Source organism: Toxotes jaculatrix, chromosome 1, assembly GCF_017976425.1.
Source record: "Toxotes jaculatrix isolate fToxJac2 chromosome 1, fToxJac2.pri, whole genome shotgun sequence".
Lineage (NCBI taxonomy): Eukaryota > Metazoa > Chordata > Actinopteri > Toxotidae > Toxotes > Toxotes jaculatrix.
The window spans coordinates 14,212,018-14,228,912 of NC_054394.1; the positions used below are offsets into that span (position 1 = coordinate 14,212,018).

Below are 16,895 nucleotides of genomic sequence, written 5' to 3' on the forward strand. Positions count from 1 at the left end.
ACATTTGAAAAAAAAACCCAACCATTTATATAAACCTTGAGGTAAAACATTGTCACTGGTAAAAAGCAGAGTTTACAGCTAGTCTGATCAAACCCCTATTAACAGTAATAATAAGAAGTGACCAACAGTCCATTTTATTCATTCTAATATTTCACTTCACTACATTTCTCTTACAGCTAACCAATTAGACTGAAGAATAAACCTTTCCCCAAACCATTTAAATGTACATGAATCAGCTGTAACAGCACAGAGGATTGAACACTCTCAAAGTGTGGACAAATATTTTTAGTACCTTCGGTACATCAAAGCACCAGATCATTATTTATTTTGTCAAGTACAGTAAGAATGTAAATCTCTGCAGTTTCTGAAAGAGCTTGACTTGATTCTAACTTTTTGTTTTGGTTTTTGCACCAATGTTTACAAACAATGTCAGTGTAAACAATCAATTTACAGCATGAAAAAACCCAGAGCTGTCACTTCCTGCCAGCCCTCTTATCAACAGCTCGGCTGGTCTATTCAAAGTAAAATAAAACAACTGTCACTTAATCTTTGCTAAACATAAAGCAACCTGCAATCGGGGCGACAGTGTTTCTACCAGGGGCGTCGCACAATGACAGATTTACAGCAGGTTTTATATACCTTCACTTGTAATTAGGAGAGCTTTCCCCTCATTAGATAAAGACTCTTTCAGCAGCTGTACATGACCCGAAGGCTTGAGCATGTAGACTAAATCCAAAAAGATCCTCAGGTCGGCAGGATGAGAGCAGCACACATTTATTGCCCTGCTGCAGCAACTAAACCACAAAAACACCATGAGAAATATTACAGCTTTTCTTTAAATCAATGCGTTTGACAGTTGTGATAATAAAAACCACAAAAAGGGCCCGGCAGTCTGAACAATGCTTATCATGTACCAGTGACATCCCCGGTTTGAATCTTTTTATTTGTTGCCTGTCATCCTCTGTAATCTTCCCTCATATTTCCTGTCTGATGTGCTACTGTACTTAATCATATAAAGGCAAAAATCTACAAAAATTCCATACATATAGATAAATACTGTGCACAAAATAACACAAACAGGCTTGAGATGGTTTTGTATTTAAATCTATATTAAATGATTGTTTAATTGGTATAAAACAAGTCATATAGAAAAGATAAAGTACAATTCACACATATATCCATAATCTTCAGCCATTCAGTAAAAATCCAATCAGATCCCACTGAAACCAGTTTCTTTAAATTATAATATAAACACAAAATTTTACACATCATTTTTCATGGTTGCAGCAAAACGAGACACTTTAACTTCAGTGCTCAGAAACTGGTTTCATAAACATAGTCTTTCCATATTTATTCACATATGTGAACCTAAACTGAGGCTTGTTGTGACAGTTCAAACAGTGTACTTTTCCTCTCCTTGCCTCTGTGCTTTGTGGTAGTGGGTGTAGCTGCCGTACAGATCGTTGAACACCTCTCTGACTCCTGTCTGCAGTCCAGCCATTAGAAACTTGATATCCTGCTCCATACAAAGGTCCAGAATCCGATAGATCCCCTCGGTTAGATGCAGCTTAATGTCTGGTCGCAGAGTAACCTGGACAGGTGAATAAAAAAAAGAAAGAAAAGGAGAAGAAGAAAGTTTTGGAGACAATAGGAGAAAAGAAGAATTTGAAATAAGGAAAAAGGAAGTGGAATTTGAGAATCTGAGGCCAAACAAAGCTCACGTTTGTTTCATAAAACAAACACATAGAATGTGTTTGTGTGTGAGAAAGAGATGCTTCTCCGTTTTCCACATGCACTTTAATACAATCATCTTTTTCTCTTTCTTGGTCAATTAATGAAAACATGCTGCTGTATGTGGCAAAATCCTACAGCCTGAGGCCCAACTATCAAACTATAAATTATGTGCCAGAATAGCTGAATATTCATTTAGGTCTGAATTCAGCTTCACAAGTTTTAATCAGAGTGGCATCAAAAGACAGACATCATCATCTATCCTGGCAAAACATATGTTAATGAAAATGTTGAGGGCGAACTACAAAGGAGGGATGATGCTGACGATGAATTAATTACTCCTGAGGCAAATGTAACGGAGGGTTAGTTATAAATAAATGGTCCATAAACCTGGACTTAAACCCATTAGGAGCATCATAAAAAAGAACGTCGTGAAGGGGAATCAATAAAATATCATAACTTTTACATTTCAGCTTGGTGTGCATGTGATTTAATGTGATATAATGTAGGCATTGCACTTCGCTCTCAATCCATTTGTCAGCAATCACCTGACACTGTTGCTGTGAACTGAACTGAAACGTAAAGGGACACTGTAAATTTAAACCTGTGTTGAGGTTCAGGTCTGAAACTGACACTGAAAAGAATTTTTGACCCAGATCTGTTCCGGTCTACATCCACTAATAGTGTTATAGAAGACTTTGTAAGTCCAGTGAAGATGGGGAGGTATACACAGACTTCATATCCACCTGTGTGACAGAAGAAGCAGAGCTGTATTCAGGCAGCTACACCCCCCAACACTACGACAACACTCACAGTCTTTCTTCAACAGCACACAAATGCACACACAAACAATAGCACAACAACACCTTTTGTATTCAGTGAACCCTGCAAAACAAGCCATACAACACTGTCTAGTTTTTCATTCCTGTTACATTATACCTCCACAGGTGTTACACCATGACCTGATGATGTCAGATGTCTTCATACCTTTGACATTCATCACTTTACAAAGCGTGACAAGATGATGGCTGCTCAGTGCTGGTGACTTTACCTGTTAAATGAGTACATTAAAAACCCAGTCACCTAATTACAGGCTTTCACACTATGAAGGGAACGGCCTGTTATGGGTTTCTGCAAATAAGACTATCCAATCAAATGTCCTGTGGAGCAGCAGTGGGCCAAAGTTACAGTTACTTGGGTCAGGAGTCAATGATACCCAGAGACAACAACAGCCCAGCGGTAGCACACCACTAGCCAAAGTTAAGTGTGGATCAGTTTTGTGGTTGAGGTCCTACATTTGGTGGTCTCTGGAAGCTGATGAGTCACTGTCCTCTCGCACACCCAGCCTTTACTGCAAACACCTTTGCATTTGCTTTAAAACCTTTCATTATTACCCTTTATGCACTCTTAAGTGGTGCTTTGCAAAAGAGCACATATGCTACATATTGGTTATACTGTCCATGAAATCATCTGCGGTGTAACTCCACTGCCAACTCTGTTCTGCTAGTCTTGGTTAAACACCGTATTACCTTCCTGTAATTCATTATTCCTATGACTGTATAGCATTGCTACTTCATAGTATTTGGTTCCATAATATCAGTTTATTTCTCTTTCTTTCTCCATCAACTGTGTACATGCGACACCTATTGCATGTCTTGTCTTGCTCTTCCCGAGCATTTTTTTCAGTGAAAACTGACTGCAGTGGGTTTTTTTTTTTTTTTAAATCTAAGAATAGAAGGTGTCATATGTTGTATAAATGGTAAAGCTGTGAAAAACTTTTTTGGGGGCTGTATACAGTAAGTAAAAAAGACTTGACTATCTACTGTATCTAATGAATTACATAACAATTAGGTAGATTAATATTTACAACCTCCTTTAAATATTTTTTCTAATATACAAACTTTACCTTGTTGAAGACGTTTTCACCTGTACCTGTGGTAAATATCTGGAACTGGAACTGTGACGGATTTAATTTAATAGAAGTGCAATGCTAAATACTCATTTACTAATGTTTTCAATAGAATAGCAAGTCCAACTTGTTTATAATAATAATATTAATTTTCCAAACTCACAAACTCCACCAGCATAAAAACATTACTTTACTTTAAGTGCACTCTGGTCTAATAACACCTGGCTGTTGCATGGAAAGTTCAGTTCAGGCTGAGAGCCATTAGAAACAGTTCTGACAAACAGACGCGACTAAATTGCCTCTGACTCGTAAAGAGGTCCATCTCTTTGAAATGTTCATTTAAAAGCACAATATAAATCCAATTTTACGATTATTACATGACTCACATCCAGCTCAAAGAATCCCAAACCCCTCTTCTGCACCGTGTCTGTCTGCCTGTCTCTCTTTGTCCACCTGTCTGTCTGACTGTCTCTCTTTGTCCACCTGTCTGACTGGATGGGTACTTGCACGTCTTCCTCTTAATGTGTAGCTCTGCTGGAAACTGCTGAGTCAGGTTGGCATCATGTTAAATACAGTCTGGTGACAGAGAGGAGCCGCGTTCACAAACCAGACGTGACTCACTGCTCTGAGGGAACATCCAGCCTAAAGCATCATTCCAGCACACTGACTTCCAGTAATCCTGGACCTGTTCACTGAGATTTGTGAACATTTACAGTCTGGCAGATGGAAATACTCCCCATCTCTGCTTCTGGGCGTCAGCGCCTCTGTCACTCTGCTCAGCTCAATCTCTTCAGCTCAATGCGCACCACAAGACAAACTGGGCTAGCTCAAAGGATCAGCTGAGATCCTGCTTCCTCATTCATATATGTACATATATGTGTGTGTAAGTGTTTAAATGTGTCACTCACAGCTGTAGAAAATCACAGGGTATAACAGAGGGGTTTGGATGAGGAACTGTGCTGACTTTCTATGACACGACTTTATGACTGTATGCGATTGTGCGTCTGTGTGTGTGTGTGTGTTTGCATTTTCAAAAACCAACAGAATAAATAATGTTCCAATGCTAATACTGGAAAAATAAAACACAGTGAGCATTCAAAATGTGTGTGTGTGTGTGTGTGTGTGTGTGTGTGTGTGTGTGTGTGTGTGTGTGTGTGTGTGTGTGTGTGTGTGTGTGTGTGTGGGTATACCTTCTGCAGCTCTGTGACGTACTGAGCCACCATGAAGGCTGACAGTGTGGTGAAGCTCTCAGCTGTAGCAGCAATGTGAGAGTACATCCTCTCCACTAATCTGGAGCACTGGAGATAAACGTCACTATCTGAACCTTAGAAAAAAAAAAAAAAAGACAGAAACTGACATTAATTCATTCACCTGTTTCTATGTGGCAAATACACCATTTTTGACATAACACCTGGGAAGTGCAGTTTTGGGTGCAGGAAACTTTCTCTCCTGGCCCTGCAAGCTGCTTCAGTTCCAGTACCTGTTCTTTCAAGCTGCCCTAGTTTGATGTTGCTATTGATCGCCCTATTAAGACTTAAATGTTTTTTTTAAGCCAAGATAATAAATTATCCTTGAATTCAAGTACAGCAAAAAACTGGACACATCAAAAATTAAGGATCCTACCACAACGTGCTTGCACAGCACTCTTGTTGGCGGGTAAAGAACAGTTTCTATGGTGACTAAGCACAGATTTCTGCAACAGATGTCAGCAGTTTACAGTGGATTTAGACTGAAAAATGAGTCAAGATTATGAAAACTCCCTGTCCTCATACTTCTCTTTTTTTTGGGAGACTGCCGCCGAGTTGAGTAAATATCAGAAACTGCCAGAAGTGTTGAAATGTGACTGGGCATGACACCGAGTCCCCACCAGTTCCACTAACTGCCAGTAACAGGTAATAGCTAGAAAGATGAATCATCTCTTTTAAAACTGACTTTAAAGTTAATTCAGCTGAATTTGTTATTAATCTGCTGTCTTATTCTTTGTTGCATTTCAAGAACAGGAGGGCGTCATACAACAAACCAGGCCTGGATCACGCAGTATATTATCGACTCCTTTGGAATGTTAGATGAACCGGATTTATTCCGTGTGTGAGGACTTTTATCAACTTTTCTATTACTTTTTCTACATACAGCTTTTCATAATGTACTCTTAAGTTTCTCTCTGAACTGATAATTTTTCTATAAATTAATTAATAATAAGGAGTTTATTTGACCGAGCCTGTAGGTGTTACCTGTATCACTGCCTCCTCTCTGCCGACCCTCCTGCATGATGGATGCCACCAGACGGTAGAAGACATTTAAAAAGGATGGAGCTGCGTTCAACATCACCTAGACACACACACACAGAGCTGTCACACTATTTATCAGAACAGGAGGTATAAGTTATCCATACTGCACGTCATAATGTTGGCAACTAACTGGTCAAAGACAGTGAAAACTTAAGACTTGCTCAAAAACATAACCACTCTGTGTTTGGAAAAACTCTACACTCAGCTAAGTCATCATGGTACATTAATTCTTGAGGATTTCCAGCTGACTTCGCTATATATTTTTGCTTATTCACTGCTCTGATACAGTAGATTTTCTCATGAATCCCGCTCAACCCGACCTACTGATGGTTTCATCAAAAACTACTTTACGGTCTAAGTACTTTAAATTCTAGGGGAGATTTGACTGGAACAAAAAGAATAAACAAGTCTGGTTAAATCGCAGGGAAATGTGTAGAAAATGATGCACAGGACATCCAGAGTATTTCCACTTAATGTAATGGAACAGTTAGAAAACATGGTGTCTTGGGTTTAAATATTTCCCTTTGCAAGAGCTATATTTTTTCCTAAGTTTAAAGAAATTCACAGAGGGAATGAAAAGTTTTAGGACATTAGACATTGAACAGAGAAATGTTTTTGAATTATGACAAAACAATCCAGGAATATCCATCAATTACATCATTTTCACTGCTTGAGCCATAACAGAGCAGCCATAAATTTAAAGCTTGGTAAATGACTGAGGTAAAAGTTGGATTCCCACAGCAGCTCTGTTTGCATTTCTGTCCATACCTCTCCCTCTCTCTCTCTCCTCGAGGCCCTCAGTGGATTGAGGGAAGGATGAAGAAAGGGAGAAGGGGAGAGGGGGGGGTGATGTCACCAGCTCTGGTTGGAGCTCAGTAATGGTTTCCATCGACTGAAACCCGCTTCATGCCAACCAGCACTGTATGCCAGCTCCCTTGCCTCCCCTCTCCACCTCCCTCCCTCTTCTCTGTCCTATCTCACCTCCTCTCTCCACTTCACTCCCTCTCTTATCTACAATGTCCTGCGACCTTCCTCACGTACTGCATTCCTATCGTATCCTATTCTTTTGTTCTCCATCTCCTCCTTCCTCTTTCATCTCTTTATCATTTTTTATTTTTGTTTCCCTGCCACCCTTTAAAAACTGTAGTCTCCATTCATTCCTTGCCTCCTCTTAGTTTTACCTCCCTCTCTGCTGCCCCCCTTTACCACTCTTATGTCCTCACAAACATCTGATATTGGTTAGCTGGTTCTTGCCCTGTTTTATTCAATACAGCTGCCCTGTTTCATTTGCACTCTGTCACTGTTTGTGGACAAAAAAACAACAACACTGTCAACATTTTAGAGTGTGAGAAACAGAAAAATTATCACACTAACACTAGTACAACAAAAAGCCATGTGTGGGCTGGAATGCAAATTTTAACACGTTTCAGCAATGCAAACAGTCTGAGTAAAAACTGAAAACGTGAATGTTATGAGGTTTCGTGCAGCTGCAGCACGACTCTGGTGAGCTGCAATATCCTCTGGTTTAAAGCGACATTCCTCTGGGGCATCGTGTGGGCTCAGCAGCACAGTTTAAGGCACATGCCGCATTTTATTCAAATCTTGGATTCACCTCAGCAGCACTGACCTACAATGATTGAGGTTTGGTTTCATGGGGTGTGGTGGGCCAAGTATATACAAGTAATATTTTTCTGTGTGTGTATGCCGAACTACCAGCTCCTATGTCAACACTGTACATGTAAACAAATAATCAATGTTTTATTTCTAGCTTTTTATTTTACCTTCTGAAATATTGTGAAATAGCTTTAATTATGGCTTGCCTGTTTTTTAAGTCTGAATTTAAGCCTTGCAACTTTCTTATTAGACTGTTCTAGCTGAGGGAAACAATCAGTGAATGCCTCTGCCCATCTGATATGATATAACCCTTGTTTTGTGTGTTCCCTGCATTTCAGATAAAGGTATTTAATCACAACTATTATTTTGATTAATTGTGTCAGTTCAGTTCCAGATAAGTCACAAGTTAGCATAGTTTATACAGAGGTTTTAACATTTTAACATTTTCTGACTGCTCGTTTGTCACTCAGGAACATCACTGCACATAATGTACGCCATGATACATGCCCTAATTCTTTATCTCTCCGGCCTGATTTTCATCTAATTAGATATTTTAAATCTCTTTACCAGAGCAATACAGATAAATTGGCCAGACTGATATATTGGATTATTGTAGATATACGGGTATCTGTACGGGTATCTGTGTCTCTGTCAGCAATAAGCAACAATAAATAGCTGTGCAGAAATGCCAAACTAAGTTTAATGTAATTTAAAAACAGTGTATAGATTGATTTTTACACTATAAAATGTCTCAGTATGAATCTTTGTCACAGTACTTGGGAACTATATAAATTTTGCTGGTTTATGGGTTTATGTCAAAAATACTAAAAAATATACAATATATGACTTTAAATCTACATCCTGGCCTCAAAGCTCTGGTATTGTGCAGACCATACACTACTCTCTCTCACTCATTCACTCACTTATCTGCACCATCCACCCATCTGCCTCTTCGTACCTGAGGATGACACTGGATGATGGCAAACAGTGCCTCATGAACGGCGAGGAACGCTGACTGATAGACGAGTGGGGTCAAGTGGTCAAGGGACACTGATTGAAGCGCTCCTAGCACCAAGTTCACATGATGGGGGTTGGTGATTAGCCCCTCCCCCTGGCGCAGCAGTGACGTCATTGACATTACTGTAGGAACGGTGAGGGGAAGCGTCAGAGAGATGTCCTGACCGGATGATCTCACCAAGAACTGTTTACATGGAGAGACAGCACACACAGCAAGTGAGTGAGACACATTTAAACAACTATGAGAGCAAATAGCTGCAAATGCAGACGCACACATGCACATGACTTCTTAAAGCTTTCTAGAAGTAAAAAATATTGAATTAAATATGAAACCGACAGAACTGACAACACAGACACAGCAGACATTTTGACTTGTCACTGCAGGAATGACACAGCTGTTGCTAATAATATTAATGATGGCCTCGACCTGTTCAAGTGTCCCAGTAAGGCATGACAGTGTGACAGTGAGCCAGCCTGTACAACACCTGGACCCTAAAACTGAAGCTGCTAAATGTAATTCAGCCATCATTCATTTTATTATTTATACCTGTGCTTATCCAACTGTGACAAGTCAAAATGACTGCTAAGAAAAAAAAGCCACTTGTTACAACAAATCATAATAAAACTATTTTTGGGGGTATTGCACTACTTTGCCCAAGTCCATATTCACCAAGAACTGCATGCTGCAAAAAAATAGGACCTATACAAATATTCTCCTGCTTCTGAAACATTAATATTTATAGCCATTAAAATCTGATGATTTTAGACTTTTGAATGAATCCTCTCCCACACTGTCTAAAGAGAACAGTGTGGGAGACATGAATAAATGACAAATTAGACAGACGATATATGGACATAGTGAGTGAGGGGTAACAGAAGAAAGAACAGCATGGTTAGCACATTAAAGTACTCTGTGCATGTGTGTTTGCAGTATGGTTGAGCAGATTGCTGCTCCACCCAGCAGGCCTGATGGAAAACACATTGACCAAAGGAGCCTCAGTGGAAACTACAATGAACAGGCATTCCAGTGGAAATCAGCAGACTGATTGTTGTTTGGCTGCTGAGTCACTCTGGACAGCTGTCACATACTTCCAGCACAATTATTACTGATGCCTGAAGAACAAACTGTAAAACACTCTCAACGTGGAAGTGTCCCTGTTTGTCTTAACATTGTGCAGTGCAGCTTGTACAGATTTTTTTTTTTACTTTCTGATATTCCTTCTGTCTACACATAAAAAAAACCCCTTAATGACAGGATTATCAAAGTGTACTGAAAGTCATTTTAGTGGCAGTAATGAGGAATTTAACTCAGCAAGTGGGTTTTCATTGCTCTTCTCTGACTGAGGCCTCAAGCACAAAGCTGGCAGGGTGTGTTCTACGAGAACTGCCCTGTATATCCTCATTCTAGTGAAACTAGATATGTTAATTGGTGGTAAGATCTTTCTTGATGAAAGGGATATTTGGACAAACCTACATTACACACCCGCACTCACACAGCACTGTTTAAATCCTTTCAGCTTGGAAAGCAGCTCCTCCTGCCTGACTGACAGGCAAACTGCAGTCATTAAATTTAGTTTCATTCTCATCCTCAAATACTGTCACCACTTCCGAAGATTGAATTTGGACATTTTTAATAACTTTTAATAATCAGTTTAAACATACAGTCTTATATCACTAGTTTAATATCAATTATAAAAATCTGTGGATTGACATAAACAGCTCCTAATCATAGCAAGACCTTTCTTCAAGTGAATGTGCAGATGGGCATTTATGTGTGCATATCTGTCTATGAGTAACACGTGTGTTTTTGTGTGATGCTCGCTGAAGCAAGCCCCCTCTTGTGTTTGTTGCATATGACTTTGTGTGAGTTTGTGTCTGAGAGTGTGTGTTTTTTTCTCACCACCATAACAGATATAATCTGCGGTGCAATGAGCCACAGAGCTTTAGAGCAGGACTCAGGTAACTGACAACAGGACAGCAGCTTAACGATGGTTACTGCAGATAGCACCTCCTGGAGAACAGAGGAGGAAGAGAGAGAAAGTTAGAACACAAAAAAATGAAACAAAAGTTAGACAGATTATCCTGTAACAAGAAATAACAAAGGTGTACAAGTTATCAGGATAGATCAGGGCCTCACCCTGTAGTTTCCAGCCCTCAGTTTGCAAACGTCCAGTCCTTCTCTGATTATCAGGAGCAGCAGGTTGAACTGACCCGTAGTGCTGTTCTCCACAAGGTGACGCAGCAGCTCCTGCACAGCTGGCTCCAGTTCACTAACATCATTTGAAGACAGCCAAGGAGCTGTGGGCAAAATAAGAGTGTGTCAAATTCAGTATAATGTGGAGCAATTGAAAAATAAAACCCCATCAAGTCAATTCTATAAATAGCATTGTCCGATAATTAATGAAAGGACAATACTGAGTTATTGCACAAGTGAATCATAATATGTACCTGTCAGCACTCTGTGCACATTCTGCAGTATCTGAATGTATAACTCATCCAACTCCTTTCCTCCTTTCTCCTCCTCTCCTCTTGTCTTCTCCACTGCTTTGTAGAAAGTGGACAGGAAACGGAGAGAGGAAACCAGGAAGTCCATGGGTCTGTGGGCAGAGCTTATTTCTCTGAGGATTTGCTGGCTGAAGCCCTGGTACAGGGTCATGTGGCTCAGGATGAGCTTGGTGTCATTCAGCTTGTTCTGGTCGTCCACTGACAGTGAGGACAGTTCACAGTGCAGCATGACAGTAACAACTTCTACCACAAAGGCTTGACCGAGGACAGTGGCTGGCTGAATGGCTGCTTTGCTGGCAGGCTGGGGCCTTAGGACGGACTCAACAGCTGGTCCCAGTGAAGCAGTCACTCTTGTGAGCATTTGGGTCAAGGTTTGATCCATTGGTTTACTCCTTCCCAAGTTAGAGCTCATTCCCAGGGCAAAAGAAGACAGTGATGCCAACACAAGATGGACAGACAAAATGGATGGTCCTGAATCTGGTTTACCTGAAACAGCTGCTGAACTGGGTGCAACATTCTGTCTGCTTGCTGTTTCCTTACTGGTAAGAAAGGAGGCAAACTGGTCCAGGTTGAGTCGAACGCTGCTGTTTCTGATTATAATCAACTGGACCAAGGACCTGATGAAGTCCTGCACTGCTTTGATTAAATCCAACCAATCAGGGCTGCATGTGGGTCGAAATCTTCCACTGTTGCTATGCCAGAGGAGAGAAGACACAACAGCCTGGAGCAGAGAACCTCCGTGAATGAGCTTCAAAACACTTTGGAAGTTTCTACTCTCCACAAGACAAGTCAGGATCCTGAGCAGCTTCACCAGGAATACAGCATCATCTCCAGAGTCAGCATGGCCCACAACCACCCGGTCTGACTGACTGGAGGTGGAGGTGAGCATGAAGAGGAGGAGGAGGAAAACGGAAGAGAGATCCTCAGAGTTCATCCCATCTGGATTAAGGCTTGCTAAAATTTGGAGTAAATTAACCAGGTCCTTGGTCTGTGCGTCAGTCAGCGATACAAACACGTCTCCGGTCTTAGAGGACGCCAATATATCCTCAACCGTGGCCTCTTTTTTCACCAGTTTTGACAGAGACTGACTGGCATCGCTTCCTTTCTCCTGAAACTTCGGGAGCGTAGCACAGACTTTGGGTGCATGTGCCACCATGAGAACGCCATTAATCCTTTGTGTGAGGGAGCAAACTGTGGCAGAGAAAAGTGAAGACAACTCAGCAAGAATTGGGCTTTGGAGGAGCTGTGAGGATATGAGGGAGACAGTCAGAGAGATGGGTGGCTGGTCTTTCTCTTTGTCTGTCTGTCTGCTGAGGACTGAACTAACAAGAATATCTGCTATGCGCCCCAAGTCTTCTCCACTCAGGTAGGGAGCGATCAACGGCAGATTGGATGTGACAAGATGCCAGTGTGCTACCGGGTAGGAGCTGGCATTCACACTGCCTATCTGCCCGTCCCACACTTGCTCTCCATGGGGACTCACCTCAAACTTCAATTTAGCTAAAATAAACTGGGCAGCGGTGTTTAGCAATGCAGTGCTGGATTCACCGAGTGACGTGCTATCTAACAAAACTTTCTTCATCTGTTGTAAAGTGAGGAGTTTGAGCAGCAAACAGCTCATGGGGCTGTACGAAGGAGAAGGATGGAGACGTGCTGGTAAAATGTCACCGGATACAAGACTCTCTATGTGGGTCAGGACTGGAGCATTAGAAAGAACTTTGTCTTCTGTCTCATTTACAGCTGCCATCTGGGCTGAATCAAGAGACGTGTATTTACTACAGTTGATGTCAAAAAGTGTGTCCACTTCCACCCAGGTGTACCTGAGGAGAAGAGTTGCCTCCTGGGTCTTCTGCTCCCACAGCAGTCCCATTTTAGACTCTGAAACCTTCTCTGAGTCTTTGTGCTCCAAATTCTTTTTGCTTTTCTTTGGTGTCTTTTGAACCAAGTTTATATTTGTTTTTACAGGCTTCTCTTCTGTTGACAACATCTGTAGTAAGTCCTTGATTACCTGGTGCATCTCCTTCATCAGGGCTTGACTCTGCCTGACTAAGGGAAGAGGAGATGCATTGTCAAGAGTCTTCAGACTAAATAAAACAGCATGAAGGAGCTGGCTGAGGGAGAAGAGCTTCAAAGACGCATCTTGTCTCTCTTGGTCCACCTTCACCTCTGTTTTCTTTCCTTCATCATCTCCTCCTCCATCAGTCTCCATCTTCTCTGTTTCTCTTTCTTCCTTTACGAGGTCAGGAAATATATATTTCCTCATGCTCTCCAATACTAGGGAGCAGATCTCTTGGCCCTGGGACGGGGGTATGTCCAGAAGACAAGTTCTGAGGGAGGCACAGACCTCCTCAGACAGCAGAGGAGGCCGGAGTTCATCCAGAGCAGGTTGACAGATCACAGACAGGAGCTCGGAGAAGAGGCGAGGGAGCTGACGGAGCTTTGTGTAGGTCTGGAGGAGACTGCACACCATGAGCTATTGAGAAAAAAAAAAAAATCTCAACTCAGTTAAAACATCTCTTTTAAAGATTTTAGCATTTCAATTGTGTATTTACAAGTATTTAATTCTCAACTTGAGCTTTACTATTGACTTTTCTTAACATTTACTATCTAAAATACGAGATACAATTTGGGATTTACTGATGAAATCAAGACCTGTCTGGCCCGCTGCGCTCGTGCTTCCATGCATTCAGAATTAACCCAGGCTGAAGATAACAGCTGGTCCAGGTCTGGTTCAAGTATCAGATGGTTGAGACTCAACAGCACCTTCAAACATCGGTACCATGCTGGGAGGCTAAAAGACGGTAAAAGACAAGATACCAAAGTTTAACATGATATTCCGAAGACAGAGACAATGAAGAACATGTCAGGAGGACTGATTTCTCACCTTGGCTGAGCCTGGTTGAAGAGCATTTGTGCCAGGGCTCTGTAAAAGTTGAGTTGGACCTCTCCATGTCGTATCCTATCCGCTGCTATGTTATAAATATCAGCTGACAGGGCCTGGTTTAGCAGAAACTCCACAGCCAGCAGGGCCAGGCTCCAGCTCTCTGGGGAACAGAGGGAGGCCGGGGGAGACTTCTGCCCAGAGGCTGGTTGGTCTTTTACAGGTGAGAATGAGTGTCCATCAAGACCTAGATCCAAGACTGAGACTAATCTGATGAGAAAATAGAAACACAGCATCCTCTGCTCTTCCTCACTTTCTCCTCTTCTTTTTCCATAGCTTTCCAGAAAAAATTTAAACAGCAGACACAATGTGTTGGACTTCACAGAGTAGTGTAGGCGTGGTTCACAGTAGCCCTGAGCACTCAGTTTGGAAAGTATGGCACTAACTGGTTTCAGGAGGCCTTTTGTCCCTCCTGGAACACGTTTCCCAGAATCCTCTTTAGATGGAAAGAGCTCCTCCTTATAGGAGGTCAGGTGATCCGAGGGGAAAAGTGCAAACTGAAGGATGGCGTCTATCTTGACGCGGATGTCTCTGCACAGCTGCTGGCGGAGTTGCAGATGTGTATGAGAAGGTACAAATTCCCCAGAAGTCAGCAGGTGTCTGAGTAGTACTAACGGCTGGATGAGCTGGTTGGTTACCATTGTAAAGACGCGGTTAGGGTTTGCTTGTTGTCGCTGAACCGATAAATAGCACAACAGCACCTGAAGTAACGCCTCAAACAAGGCAGGCGAATGTAAGTTTTCATCTGGCTTGGAAGAGGATTTATTAGTATCTAACTCTGGATGATCAGGGGGAATGTCCAAAGTGTCCAAACTGGTACTAGGTTCAGTTTGAGGAGACTCAGTCATCACCTCGTCTTGACATGTCCCAGACTCAGTCATTGGGGTTTCTGTAAGCAATGGCTGCTGTAGCTCACAGCAGGCCAGAGAGCAGAGCTTGACCAGCAGATTAACCATGAGTTCATACTTGGTGGTGAAGACAGATGAGAGCACAGGAGAAGAGAGAATGCCCCGACACACACTCAGTATGGTGGACACACACACCAGCGACTTGGAGCCAACACATGCACACTCCTGGAGACGATCAAGCAGCAGCTAGAGGCAAACAGAGGAAAAAGGTGTCAGTGCAACTTTCATTTATCAATATCAACACACCCTCTTTCTAAAGTATGAATGTGCTAGGGCCGGAGAATTGGTTAAACGTGATTAAAAAAAAGGAGAAAACACAAAATTATGGTGGTTACATTACAAATACCACAATATCACACAGTTTTTGATTTAACTCTTCATGCACCTGTGCCATGTTGAGCCTCAGGCTGATGGTCTTGCCCTGCTTGAGAAGTGAGTGGAGCTTCCGGCTGTGAAGCAGGTCATCAAGGTAGCACCACAGGCCTTCCAATACATCCTGAGAAAATTCCACTTTCTGATTGTACCAGCCAGTCAGAGCATGGGTGCACCAGTCCAACAGCACCTACAGTGGGAAATGATCAGGACAGATAATAATAAGCTGCTTTTAATTTCATTAAATAAAGAGAATCTTTCCTCAACTATCCCAGAACTGACACTGAGAGAATTTTGAACAAATGACAGAATGAATAAACAATAAGCAAGAGACAAAGACAGAACTTAACAAATCCATTAGAGCAAATTTGGTCAGTGCCTCACCACAGTGCAAATGTAAGAACAAACATCAAGTAAGGTGCAGAAGTAAGGTGCAAGATATAGGCGAATCCAAATCTATGAAGTACCTCAAGAAAACATCCTAAATAGAAGTACTACTATAACCCTGTGCTAAAATTCATTTAAAAAATACTTTTTTTGGGGAGGCCAAACATCCACAGACTTAGATAACTGATATGCAGACAATGCACTTCATGGATCTTGATATAGGCTATAAAATAAAACTATAAGAGCCACTTTTCACACTGAGCACATATACAACTTCTGAGAGTTCTCAACATCTGAACCATGCACCCACAGTAAAACAGGAAACAAGTGTCATTACCATTCTATGAAGACAAAAGCATCTTGTGAGACAACTTGAGCTGTTACCTGTTCCTTGTTGGGCAGTAGGCACTGAGAGGAGATCCAGGCAAAACGTGCCAGTCTCAGCTTGTCTTCCCATGGAGTCTGCGGACTCTTCAGCTTCAGATGGATACCTGAGTAGATGGCAGCCATCGCTGTAGCTGGTGCTACTGTTACTCAAGTCTGTTGAGACAGACAGAAGATGAGTATTTAGACCTTTTTGTAGGTGCAGTCAACCTAGATCTTCTGCTACGACTTCTGAGCCACACTCAACACAAAACCTATTTTAACGAGAATTCATCTTCAGGAAGAAACTAGTCACAATTATAATTTAAGAACGTGATAACCGCGTGATGATTAATACATTTAACATTTTTTGAAAGCTGTTCATGCTCCTAAGTAAAACTGACTTTCTGCCTGTTTATGTGTGTTTGGTTGTCACAATACTGAAGTTTAACAGACTGTCATGCTTTAAAGCTAACGACACCTAGCTAGATAGCATGGTCTAGCTAACGTCAAAATAAGCTAATATTTGGGCTGTTCCTCGTCTGCACTCGAGCAAACACTCTCGAGCCTCGACTCTAATAATTTAATAAAAGTTATATGCATTTGTGTAAATGTATTTTTACTAAACTTACCACTCTTCAGCCTGCACGTGTCTCCTGTTTTCAGATTTGGACGAACTTTCAACTTTCACCCTGCCAGCCAGCCCGAAGCAATCGAGAGTCGATCGAAATTGTCGGCCAACGGTTTGCTCTGATTTTCGCCACTCCTCACAGGCCCTCGCAGAAATTATATTAAAAGGGTGGTTTCACGCGATATTAAATTCAATTAATCTCAAAATCAAAGAAAAAAAAACAGGAAAA

At 41.6% G+C, this 16,895-nt stretch overlaps 1 protein-coding gene across 2 annotated transcripts; it reads right to left on the minus strand.

Moving 5' to 3' along the window:
• Window positions 1-1,088: 1,088 nt before the first annotated feature.
• Window positions 1,089-16,727, minus strand: urb2 (URB2 ribosome biogenesis homolog). 2 transcript variants are annotated; one of them, XM_041040652.1, is made up of 12 exons: window positions 16,668-16,727; window positions 16,057-16,212; window positions 15,299-15,475; window positions 13,949-15,099; window positions 13,717-13,855; window positions 11,008-13,537; window positions 10,697-10,857; window positions 10,460-10,570; window positions 8,501-8,743; window positions 5,872-5,968; window positions 4,831-4,964; window positions 1,089-1,591 (listed from the first exon to the last, which is right to left on the minus strand). In XM_041040652.1, the coding sequence occupies exons 2-12, from the start codon at window positions 16,180-16,182 to the stop codon at window positions 1,394-1,396; spliced, it is 5,067 nt and encodes a 1,688-aa protein (XP_040896586.1). In that variant the 5' UTR covers window positions 16,183-16,212; window positions 16,668-16,727; the 3' UTR covers window positions 1,089-1,393. The 2 variants fall into 2 exon arrangements, with proteins under 2 accessions (XP_040896586.1, XP_040896595.1); XM_041040661.1 differs by having other exon boundaries at window positions 16,057-16,205; window positions 16,668-16,707.
• Window positions 16,728-16,895: the final 168 nt, after the last annotated feature.